This window comes from Rutilus rutilus (assembly GCF_951802725.1).
Source record: "Rutilus rutilus genome assembly, chromosome: 1".
Lineage (NCBI taxonomy): Eukaryota > Metazoa > Chordata > Actinopteri > Cypriniformes > Leuciscidae > Rutilus > Rutilus rutilus.
In genome coordinates, this window is record NC_140209.1 from 70,240,038 (window position 1) to 70,253,559 (window position 13,522).

Genomic DNA, 13,522 nt, shown 5'->3' on the forward strand with positions numbered 1-13,522 from the left:
AAGAAAAATAATCTTGTTTCTGTTTGAATTAAGATTATTTTTCTCACCCCATGGACAGATAATTTTGCTTGTTTTAAGCAAAAACTCACTTTATTTTGATTAAATCAAGACATAATATCTTATCTAATTGTACTTATCAAGTAAATGCATCTTGATTTAAGATTTTTTTTTATATTTGGACTGGAAACCAGACAAAAATACTAAGTAAGAAAAGCATTTTTTGCAGTGGAAATGAGATTTATAGAATGACCCGGGTTCAGAAACACCATTTGTGTGACATTTAACAGTTAATTGCTTGCTTGTGTAGATTTCTAGTGATCATAGCAGCAGATTTGTCAAATGATTGACCACAACATTATACTTGGGCAGTTGTGGCGTATTCAAGTGCATTTTAAAAAAGCATTGCTATACCGTCCCAGTAAAGTATGCTTGCACCATATTAGATTTGCTGAATTTCCATGAATTACGCTTTCATAGTCATCAGCTCAACTCACTTGTTAACAGGGGTGGAGGGATGAAGATATTCAGGTGGTTTTATATTTATGGAGCATGTTTTGCCAGCGCTAAATGAGCAGGAATAGTTTGGATACTTTGACTTTGTTTCATATGAGGACGACGGTTCGTCACGTTCAATCTAATTGTGTTTCGTTTACAGACATATTCTCAATTCACTATCTTTGACCTCATTCCTGCAGCTTTTCCACCCTTTTTGAGTCATCAGGGTTTCTCGGATGATGCAACTTCAGAGTTTAACATCAGAGGGATTGGTCATTTCAGGTAAAATATGAGCAACATTACAAACTGTAGCTGTAGGCGCTGAACTGGATGTGGCTGGTTCACTTTTCTTTTCTTTTTTTCTTTTTTTTTTTTGGCCCGAAAGCCAAAGGCTCAAGGGATTTGCCCTGATAAAAGGCACCAGCCTAACTTACCCCGATACACTGGATCTGTCAGACCAAGCCCAGTGCCATAGATCTGACATGAGAGCGGGCCCAAAACATAGACCTGTGGCACCTCTCGTGAACCACTTCAATATGGCCACGTTCTGTTGCATTCAGTCCATCCAAAAATGAAACATTTTGTTTTACACATTATTATTCAAAAGTTGAGGAATGCACTGGTTGCTTCAGACAATGAATGAGGGTCTAGGCTGTCAAACGAACAAACAAACAAATAAAAACCATAATACAATTGCCTTGTGGTCCCAAATGTAAGTCATTATTTACAGATAATGTGTAATGTAGTAGAAAATAATATCGAAAAGAGTGTCTAGGATATTCTTCTTCTTCTTTTTTTTTCTTCTTTTTTTCTGTAGGGCCTAGGAAAACTTTTATCTTTTCACAAATTCCATGTTTTACGTTTAACCTAAGGATAATATTTTAATGGTTTAATGCCTAAGTAATTGAAATCATGAAAATTAAAGTTTTAACAATAGTGTCAAAATTCTATGTTGTCTTTTAATTTTTCTGGATTCTGTGTTTGTTTTTTTGTTTTGTTTTGTTTCAAAAATGGTGGCAATCAAATGCATAAAACTTTAACAATTTGATCAATCTTTTAAAATGTATTCAATTGAAATTTAAACAATTCCTTTTATTTTTGGCAAACAAAAGATCTGCCCAACAGAGGTTTACAGTTAAACTAAAACATGAAATATTGTGCGTTGATAATTTTCTTAAAAAGTAATGCTTTAATAAACTGTATTATTGTTGTTATTATTACTTAATGCACAATAGCAATATCATAATTTCCACAAAAATTAAACCAAACTTTTGTTTTGGCAGGTTGTAGTGAAGACCTTTGAGTCTTGTATGTGTATGTGACTACAGTTTTCTCAAATGAAATGGTGAAATGTTGCTGAAGTGCAGGTCTGCAGATGAAGTTCATGTTCTCATATAGTGAGACGACAGATGCTGAAAACACGTGCGTCCACAGTGTGTGTGTGTGTAGTATAATGAAACTGTGGCGCTCTTTCACACGGAGACATGCAAAACAAGCAGGCTTCATGTTTAAATAGCTTTCTTATTGTGGTTTAATATTCACAGACTGTAGTTCATATCGCAAATTTGATTACGTGTGCAGGCCTACTTTGGATTTATTCAGTGACATTCTGCATTATACAGTAAATTCCATTTTTATGCCTGGATTTCGTACGCATTTTCCACATCACGGCCCTACTTTTATGATCTTATTGTTATATTCTTTCTCTTACACAAATGGTAATTGTGTAGTGCCACTGCATCTCTGCTTCCAGCGCCATGGTTTCTGTACATGCATGAGATCTCCATGGGAACAAGGTGTGCGGCACGAAACTGATGTGGTTATTTTGGTTTCCCCACTGTGACAAAGAACGCAAGAAAAGTGGAAGACAGTGGTACTGTGAGAGATATTGCTTTGAAAAGTCAGCACATGCTTTTTTTTTTTTTTTTTCAGCTAGCAGGAGCCAAAGTGAAGAGCCATGTATGGCGGAAGCATCCGACTTACGCTAGTTGAATAGAATGTAAATACATATGAAGTGTATTTGTGAATGATCCGGGAGGAAGCTGTCAGAATGTTTCACCCGCCGTCTATTTACACAGTGTTTGCCCACCATCCACAAACATCCCCCAGAAACGTTCACTGCCACAGCCAGTGTTACAGAGATGTGACATTATTATCCCAGACCGCCTGCCAAGACCAGCCCTCAGTCTGCATTCAGGCCTAACTCTTTTGTTAATAGTTGAATTCAAAGGAAATTTTCAGCTTGATTCTCCCAAGCAAAGCAAAGGAGACTTGAGGGTACGTTTACACGGCAACGATATGCTTAAAATGGAGACGTTTTTCCTTTGAGTTTTCCACGTACGGACGACACCATTGTCAAAACGATCCCCGTTCACACGGATCCGCGAAAACGACTAAAAACGCTGTATTCTGCTGCCAGGCCAGTAGATGGCGATGAAACACTGTAGACTGAACACGTAATACGCATGCGCATGACGTCATCATCTCCAGAGATTCACGATTGTATTGTTTACACGGAGACTTGTGCACTTTGAAACCCGTTTTCAAAAGTTTGCGTTTTCAGGCGCCCAAAACGCCGTTGTCGTGTGAACGAACGTCCAAAACGCATAAAAAGTTTTACGTTTTTAGTTGAAAATGGTGTCGTGTAAACAGCCCCTGAGTAAAGCGCGTTTGGGTGTAAATCGTCTTATGTCAATTGTCATATTGAAACGAACAGGGCAGAATATGAACGCGAACAATGTTGCACAATAAAGGAACAATTGCACAAATACTGTGAGTCTGTTGCACATAAAACTGGCAGGAAACTGGTCAAGATGATTGCATGTACACATTGCGTAATGAAATGCACCTGTTGAAAAAAGAAGGATATGTGGCATTGGTACAAGGTTTCCATTGAGCAGTGACAGGAGGGATTAGAGCGAATCAGGAACATGGCTGCTGTCTCGGAGAACACACTTCGCTCACTTCAAAGACGCATCAGTGTGTTATTTACCCCGCTCCCCCCACGGCACGCCTGTCAGCTGTCATTCTGCCCCAAGTTTGGATGCTACCTCTTTTTAACTTTATTTATTTGTTTGTTAATGTGCCACCACCATTTTTAGTCTCTGTTTAACATTATGATTCATACTTTCTCTCTTTCTTTTCACTCCTGACGGAAGATGGTGGTGTTTTTTTGGGGGATGATGTTGTCATTGTTTGTCTTCACTTTTTTTTTCTTTTTTTTTTCTGCAAACTTATTAATTTCTGTCAACTGGTTTCTCTGCCATTTGGAGATACACCAAATCCCATTATTTTTGGTCATGGATTACAGAGAGCAAAACAGTGGGAGAATATGATCAAAGACACCTCCCCATCACCTCGGAGTGGCAGATCGAGAGAGGGAAATGGAGCTTAATAGCAGAAAATCAGATTTAGACCAGCCAGGCATGTGGATGGATTTGGTGATTCTATTTTTCTTTCTTCTGCGGAGATGAAAGTTATGCCGTTTTTCCCCCCATCCTCCAGTTTATTCCTCGTTCTGTTTCTCTCACGATGGCTGGGAAAGTCGGTGACACAAGAAAAGCCCGCCACACACCGGCAGTGTAGAGCTGTGGAGAAAGCTCTGGCTTTAGAGCGAACGCATCCACAATGCCATTGGCCGCTTGCTCAGAGACTTTTATATCTCACTGGGCAAGAAATCCTCAACCTAGTCTTACACAGATCGACTTGTGACACTCAGGGCCCTATCATAGACCCGGCTCAATGCAGCGCCAGGCTAGTGTTTTTTTTTTTGCTAGTTTCAGCTCGACAGTTTTCATTTTCACGTTGTGCAAAATGGCAAATGCATTTGCGCCCATCTGTGTCTGAGAACCAGGTGTGTGTTCAGGCGCATTGTTGACTCGTTACTATTTTGAGGAACTGAAATCTGGTCTGAAGTCAATGACACATTTTGTTATTTAAAGAGTGCATTAGTAATATTTGCCTATAGGCGGGTCCACAACGCACGTACACTCTGCTTATTACACACACAGTGCAGCAGCACACAAACATGCCAAATATTACAAATAAAAGGATTACAATGTAAAAGATTATTATTGTGTACATAAAGATATGGTGGAATCCGACTTGTCTCGTAGATGGTCTCGCTTTAGCCTCGCGCACGAGCAGATCCGTCTGCGCTCTGGAGACGCTGAATCTTTCCGCTTGTAAGTTCCTCCATGTAAACAGCGAATCCGCCATGGACGAGCGCAACTGGCTTTTAAAGGGAATGGGAGATGAGACTCTGAATGCTTTATTGCATGCTACGCCTGAAACACACCCATTACTCATTAAGAGAATAGAGACAAAACACACCCATTACTCATTAAGAGAATGGGGACGACCCTTTTAGACCATGCACCGGGAGCGCCGACCATTTTTCCCGTCGTTAAACTAGCAAAAGTGGATTCGGACACGATCTTGAGCCGTGCGCTTTAGACCGTGCGCTTAGATCATTAAAATAGGGCCCTCAGCATGAAGTGTGGTCCATATAGCAGCTTATTTTGACCAAGAAACGTCACTTAGGAATTGATCAACTGACGTGTAAAGCTAACAACCTTTTTAGTGTGACGTTTAGAACCAGTTAAAAAAAAAAAAAAATGTTTTACTGATTGAAATAAAATATTCAATAAATATAAATTAAATTAAATTAAAATAAATTAAATTAATATACCAAATTCCTAAAATCTGTACTGACAACCACTTTAAAATAGCCGGTAAAGAATTCAATTTATGGTTTTCACTGATGACTTATTTCCCAAAAAAACTGTAAATGTAACAGTATTTTACTAATGTGCTAATAGTGCTATTGCGCGCCACACCGGACCCGAATCTCACGGACAACTGCAGCATATAAACATAATAAAACAACATAAATAGGCCTGGTTCAGGCCTGGTCCTCTCTCGTCTTGCACTGTCGTCACTCCTCCTTTTATCCTTCCGGAGCTCATTATCACTCGCTCCGTTCCCACAGCTCTTGGCCTCGCCCTGCTTGCCACATACATATCATTCCCTGTTAGATCTATTTCTCTTTTTCACTGGATTGGATCAGGCGGCAACCTTCCTGTCTCTCTCTCTCTCTTAAATACCAACACAGAAGTGACTTAAACTGTAGTTCATCGACTGGCCACTAGAGACAGGCTGTAAAAGAGAGTCAATCCCATAGACCCCCATGTTAAAATGGCCAACTTTACAGCAAAAAATAAAATAAAATTGTATAGCCTTGTACAAAAAGTGTTTTTGGTCTTGCCGCTGCTTCACTGCTAGCGGTTTGTCTGCTGTCTGTTAGCGTCACGTCACCTCAGCTAATCCGCCTCGCTGCACATTTTCGGTTTATCCGGGAGTGACGTGTGGCCAAGATGGCGACGGCCGGCTCCGCCCACTTTGGGCTTAAAAAATGCTCTTCAGAAACACTTCGGGTGACGTCATGCACACTACGTCCAAAATTTTTTGTAAAAAAAAAAACATCCGAAAATGTGAAACATGACTACTGGCCAATCAGATTGCATCTTGCAGTTTTGAGAAAGTCATTCTATGTGTGCAATATGGACCAGATGCTCTGTGAATGGTCAGTCTGTGGGCGTCCCATCTGCAGCTGAGACCATCCTCCACCCATCACCAAAAAGACACAAATGAAGTGCTAGACAAACTATTGCATGATGGCACAAAGGCCACCTGTCAACGGGAACTTGATCAGTATTGAGTGATCAATCTCTCCTCCTCCTCCTCCTCCAGCTGAAGGGCGATGATAGATGGTGTTGGGAAGCAGTCAATGTTTTCTCCTCAAAGTGGATAGTGAACAGCTATAAAGTTATAGAGATTAACTCTACACACTTATGAATTGTTGAATTGTTGAATTGAATTGCAGAAAGCTGCCCATCTCTCATCAGAGCGCTCTAACTTTAGCTGGACAATAACTTTATTCTAGAGCTGCTGTAAAGCCAAAACGATCTCTGCTACTTTAATTTCCTATCATCACTGTAAAGCTGCTTTGAAACAATCTATATTGTTAAAAGCGCTGTATAAATGAAGGTGACTTGACTTGACTTGACTCTAATCACACCACCAGATGGAGATTTGTCTCTGGGGTCACCAGCCAAATAAAAGGCTCTTATTGAACCCCTAAGCTGGCCTTTGTGTTGTTGCCCCTGGCGGCAAATCAGCACCAAAGGTCATCAAATGGGACGGATCACAGGAGGTCCCAACTCAAACCATGAGAGGCCAATAAATCACCCGGCAGCCCAAATCCTCACTCAGATGCATTAATGGCTGTGTTCCCATGATCCCTGCCGCCAGTCCATTGATCCACCTGCTAACAGAGGTGTGACTGATCCCTGCCCAAAAACTTCCCCTCGGAAGTCATGATGAAAATCAAACACGGGCTGGGGGGTGCAACCACACCTGCCAGTGTAATGCTTGAGGACGAGGAAGGACGAGTGAGGATTGATCTGTTTTTTTCATTAGCATGGTGTCACCTTCACTGACTTGGCTTGTTCACAATAGGGTGAGCAATGTAGATGGGAAAAATACATTCAGTTTTGATGATATTCAGTATTTATCCCCATATTTATGCATTTGATAGATGCATGCGTTTTTATTTATCAAATAAACCATCATCACCTCTCTTCAGTAAGATGCATGATTTCAGATATCATTCATGTCTGATGCTGAAGTGTCTGTGATTTTAAATCTAAATCAGAGGGAGTCAGTAGGACGATGTGAATAATCAATAGTCTTGCACATCTGTTTGGTAATGGTCTGAATGTAGCGTGGAGAGAGTGATTTATCTGATTCTCACAGTCTGGACTAACATTTGCTCATCGCTCAGACACGAAAAACCTTGACTGTGAGTGTCCTGCGACTGTCCAGGGTCTGAAAAACGCTAAAGCTCAGTGGCCTTAATGCACAAATCCACACTTCGGAGCGGTAATTGAGGCTAAGCGTATCCCATCATGCATCACGTTCACAATGTCAAAGGAAAACATCCCACTGTAAGTTAAATTAATTAGATATTACATATAATTTGGTAGTAAAACATTAAGGGCCCTATTTTAACGATCTGAAACGCAAGTATCAAGCGCGAAACGCAAGTAACTTTGTGGGCGGGTCTCGGGCGCTGTTGCTATTATACCGGCAGGATAAATGACTCTTGCGCTCGACGCAAATCTAAAATGGGTTGGTCTGAAGTAGCTTCATTATTCATAGGTGTGGCTTGGGCGTAACGTGAAATAAACCAATCAGAGCGACATCTCACATTCCCTTTAAGAGCAGGCGCGCTTGTTCCATGGCGGATTGCTATTATAACGGCAGATTTGCCAGGAGCGGTTCACAGCCGAGGAGACCGACGTTCTCGTCAGGGCCGTAAAACACAGAGAAGTGACATTGGGGATGGAGAAACACACCCAAATTAGCTTCGGTTAAACAGGCGTATGATAATTTGGGTAAATGTGTAAGCTAGATTTATGCCTATTTTTTCACATCTTCATGGACACAACAATGATTTCCCTCATGTGGAATATTTTTCCTTGTAATAATGTATGGTTTTCTAAAAATGAGAACTGCTGCGTCTGTGTGTAGATGAGATAAGCAAAGTGTATGCGCTTTGTGCACACGCTACATTGATTATGGCCAAGCATGCGCCCTTAAAATAGCATATGAATAACATGCGCAATGACAATGACTTTAGACTAGGTTTCTCCTGGTCTGTCGTGGAATTGTTTTCTGAAACTGCAAAATAGCACCAGGGAACGTTTGTGCCGGAACACGCCTCCTCTTTGCGCTGAACCGCCCCCGGGAGCGCAAATGCATTCCCTAATTTACCGACGTGCGTCTGTGGAGGGAAAAGTCCGCTGTGCGCGGGTGCAAGATAGGAATGAAACATGCGTCGGTGTATAAAGTCCATTGCGCTGGGTGCAAGATAGGGCCCAAAGTGTTGCACATTTTATTGGTGCAAAGATTAGCATGTGTATTTTGTACAACATTTGCAACTGCTTTTGATCACTTAATTAGAAGCACCACAATTACTAAATTGTGTCGTTGTCATGGGCTGGCTTGTTTTGATAATCCACAAACAACGTGTGACGCAGAAAGAACGAGAAAGCATAACGCGTTTTTCCATTCCAGTGCGCTACTTTTCCATTGTTTTTCTATGTAAATGCGCTAGACGGACTAGACAAAAACGTGGCGCTCAAGTTAAAATCAGATCAAACACGTCTCGAAACCCCATCCCAGAGCCCACGTCTCGTGTTTTTCAAGTCAGAACGCGTTCTGTGTGACCGAGCTCTAACTCACCATGTAATGATTAACTCAAGACAAAGAACAGAGGGAGACAGAAGGCTTAAATACTCAAGGGAGGCTAATTAACAGAATAGGGAACAGGTGTGACACTAATCAGGGACTAAGAAAACTACGTTCACACACTGCCAGTCCAAATCCGATTACTTGTGCATCCAATTGGAATCTGATCTAAAATGATTGACTGTCCACATTGTGTGCCCATGCCGCTCTTTAGTTTTCCAGAGTATCTGCATTGGTTTCTATAGCAACGGCGTTGCGTTGATAGGTATACGCCAAAAACAACAACAAAAGCAACATGGAGGAGTTTGCAATAGAGATGTTGTCTTATTTACAACATGCACTTGTGTCGCCACACTGGACTACTGCGTTTTCTGAGGCTGAGGCAGAAACGGAAGGAGGCTTGAATGTGTGGCTTTATTCTGTGCCGTTATATTGTCATTTTCTGCTTGTCCGTCACTTTGCAACAAGACAGCCTGGTTTGTGCAGCAAATTTCTGCATGTTTCCTATAGCAATGTCGGACGTTTCCGCTTTACGCGGCGTGAGAAAGTCCGCGCAAAATCCGATTAGAGCGTTCAGACTGAAACGGATTTCCAGAAATGTGATTTGAATAGGATTTCAGATTTGGACTGACGACAGACCGTAGCCTAAGACTAGAAACCAAGACTAAACAGAACATGATCATGACTGTCTATTCCATAGGGACTAATGAACAGACATTTAGCATTTACCAGACAAGTATTGAAAATCGAAATAAAGCTCTGTAAACACTTGCATTTTTACAACACTGTAAGTGTGTCCCATCAGGTAATTGTGTCCTATTTGGTTAAAAGCCCACTTGGAACACTTTCCTGGCCAAACACAGCAAATATGTCATGTAAGTACACAAGTGGTCAAGTGCAAAACTCACAAGTGTGTATACTTTCCTGTAGCTCAAACAGTAGAGCGTTGGTGCTTGCAACACCAAGTTCATGGGTTCGATTCCCAGGGAAAGCAAGAACTGATAACAGTGTAAATGTGTACCTTGGATAAAAGCGTCTGCCAAATGCATAAATGTAAACGTACATGTAGTGAGGCCCGAGACCGGCTCATTTAACAACGCTCGGTTCGACCTTTGAAGACTTCGAAGAGGTGGCCTTTGAAGGATGAAGTCTCTGAATTGGGACACAGCTTAAAGGAATAGTTCACTTAAAAATGAAAAATAAGATATTTTGAAGAATGTGGGTAACCAGGTAGTTGATGGATCCCATTGACTTCCATATTAGGGGGAAAAAATACTATGGAAATCAATGGGGTCCATCAACTGTCTGGTTACCCACATTCTTGTAGGGTAAGAAGACAGAAGTTTTTTCAACTGACACATGTGTTTATAAAGCTGCTTCTCAGTTATGTGTGATAAGACTTCAGGGATCGAATAATTATTAGAGGACGTAAGTAAAATAACCTCAAATTGTACCATTTGTTAATGTGACTGAACTTGGTGAACTTCGCACTTGCTTGGGGTGAGCCACTGACATGACTTTACTTGTCTTGCTTTATTATGACTTGCATATTTGTGTCTTACTCCCACCTCTGCTTTTATAATATTTCATGGGATTTTGTCTTTCCCTTATTGGAGTCTGACGACCCTTGGTCTTTGTATACTTTCATTGTGTGAAAGAAAACAACTCATACTGATTTAAAATGACACAAGGGTGAGTAAATGATGACAGAATTTGTATTTTTGGGTGAACAATTCATCCTGCTTTTTCTTTCCCCCTAACACCAGGAACCAATAAACCCAAGGCAGTTTGGATACATGAGAACACCCATTGCTTTTAAAACCATGTTTACAAAAAAAAAAAAAGCTACACAATCCAATGGAGCAAGCCCTGAAATTGTCCTCTAAACACACACAGACACTCGCTGCAAAAACGTGGAGAAATGCCTCCCAGCCTTGTGCTTAGTACACTATCAAACCTAATTGTTTCTATTTTGAAAAAAAAAATTATAATTACATCTCATCTCATACTCCCCTGTAGGTGTATGCGCTGCTGTTTATTTTCCATCTGTTTTAATGTGTGTGATTGGACGGGTGAGTGTTGTGATTGCTCAGCTCCAGAATTAGACCGCTAATGAAGTTTGGCTCAGCATTGCATGCTTTGTGCTTTCAAATACAGTACTGTTCAAATGCAGCGTTCACTCTTCAAAGGCCGCGGACTCGGCATTGTGAAGTGATTAAAACACCTGATAGAAGCTCAAAGCGCCTGTAGCTCTAAAGATGCCTTTGGCAAGGTACAGATATTTGCAAGAGAACGCACTCAAAGCAGCCCAAATGCTTCATTTTCCAGCTTGGTTGTGTTTTTCTATACTTGTGTGACTTTATCAGTGCAGATCAATAAAGCATCCTCTTTTTATCGAATTGTCTGATCTTAGTTCATTCAAAAATGAACATTCTGTCATCGTTTACTCATGTTGTTCCAAACCTGCGTGGCTTGCTTTCATGGACCACCAAATGAGAGATTTAGAAGAATAATTACGCTGTGCTCTTCCATAAAACAAAACCATACAGTGCATCAAGCGCCAAATAAGGTAATTAAAAGGTTGAAGGTCCAAATGTGAGTTTCAGTGCAGCTACAAAGTCTCGACTCGATCCCAGCCGAGGAATAAGAGTCTTATCTAGACAAACCATCGGACATTTTCTGAAAAAAATAAACATTTATATTCTTTTTAACCACAAATGCTCGTCTTGCACGTCCACGACTTCACTCCTTACGTAATCACGTTGAAAGGTCACACGTGTTCCGGTTCAGAAATGTGGATCAGTTGATTGGCTCAAAGAAAGATTGCAGCATTTTGATCCCACATTTGAGCAGTTACCGTTGAGATGAATGAGAATGCTAATGATAGCTCGACAAGTAGGCCTAGATATGATTAGGGATAATACGAGGGAAAATATCCACCCCTCAAGAACAATGTGCATTTACTTTTAAATCGTTACATATTTATACATCAGCCAATGTGTTATTAAGGGACATAAAATAGACTGAATAAAAACAGTATCGTATAACACAAACATAATTACGGTCAGCTGATCTGATATTCGCTACTGTAAGGAAGATGAACGTAACTTTTAATAAGCAGGGGAAATTCCTGACTTTAAACAAATAACCATTTAAATGTTTAGGACGTTTGCGTTGTAAGAACGTAGAGGGAGACTTCAGATATTAAAACACTGACTCGTTAGGTAACATTTTCTCATTATAATCAGACGATTTCCAAGTAATCAATGGAATATGAGGGAATACTAGGGAATTCCAATATGGATTTATTTGTTATGAGCAATCCAGTCATTTATATAGATCAGTGGTGTGTGTTATTAAAAATCAAACAAGCCCAGCCCAGGAGTAGTAGAAAGTACCAAAGTACCGTAATGGATTACTTTCAATAAAAAGTAACTAAGTAACTCATTTAGTTATTTTTTTTTTTATGGAGTAACTCAATATTGCATTACTTTTTAAAAGTGACTTTCCCCAACACTGAACAAGGGTCTTTTTTCACTTCATTAACAAATAGAAACTAAAAAAACTTTGATATTCACCTTAATGCAGTCACAGATCAATATATTACAGAGACTCAAAATTAGGTACAATTGATCTTGCAAATGTTGATATTCCGATGAAAATACAAAATTAAGAACAGCATGTTGAGATAAGATTTTGTGTAAAGTAAATGATAAAGGCCTGGCCCTATCTTAGACCTGCTTGGCTGAGACAGGACTGTTTGAGAGTCCCGTCTTTGATGATGATGAGGAGACATTACAGTGGTGGATTTCTGCTCAGAACATCAACTTTACCTTGTTTCTGTCAATCTCTTACTAATATCAGATCTGTGAGCAAGCCACAAAAGCGCATCTGTCTTTTCACAAAAAAAACAACCGTCGTATACTCATTTATCTCTTTGTCTCTTTTCATGTTCTTGCTCATAAAAGCTTACAGCGGGTTTTTTTTTTTTATGTCATATTCTTGTTTTGCAGATAACGCTGTGAGATTGTTTTCTCTCTTCCTGTTAAGTGGTGATAAGTTGGCTTCTGATGAAAGGCCCGTGTGCTGTTGTGGTGTCAGGCCTGGCCCTGAGCCCAGAGCTCCAGCCATACACACACGCATGCCAGCCGCAGAGGTCACGGCAAAGCGTCTCTCTGGTGTCATGTGTCTCTAACACACTCCTCTTCTGTGTTCTCTTTCATTACAGACCAACGGCAAGCTGAAGCATCTCGAGAAGGAGTATAATCAGAAGCTGGCCAAGTCTGCACAGGTACACACACCATTGTTTGAACACGGCATACAAATGTTCTGAGGCAAGGGCAGAAAACAGGAAAAAAACAGTGTCCAGGATAAATGGATGGATGGGTGGATGGGTGGGTGGATGAATGGATGGATGGGTGGGTGGGTGGATTGAATGATGGATGGATGGATGGATGGGTGGGTGGATGGGTGGGTGGGTGGGTGGGTGGGTGGGTTGGTGGATTGAATGATGGATGGATGGGTGGATTGAATGATGGATGGATGGGTGGATGAATGGATGGATGGGTGGGTGGGTGGGTGGGTGGATGGGTGGATTGAATGATGGATGGATGGGTGGATGAATGGATGGATGGGTGGGTGGGTGGGTGGGTGGATTGAATGATGGATGGATGGGTGGGTCAGTGGGTGGATGGATGGATGGATGGATGGGTCA

General features: G+C 40.9%; 1 protein-coding gene across 4 annotated transcripts in view; it reads left to right on the forward strand.

Moving 5' to 3' along the window:
- cep112 (centrosomal protein 112) overlaps positions 1-13,522 on the forward strand; it is a gene marked incomplete at its 3' end in the record, with an annotated part of 206,419 nt that overhangs the window by 123,825 nt on the left and 69,072 nt on the right. For all 4 annotated transcript variants that reach the window (XM_084416954.1, XM_084416955.1, XM_084416957.1 and 1 more), the window contains exon 22: positions 13,037-13,099. In XM_084416954.1, the coding sequence (XP_084273080.1) occupies positions 13,037-13,099 (63 nt within the window). The remainder of the gene's footprint in view (positions 1-13,036; positions 13,100-13,522) is intronic.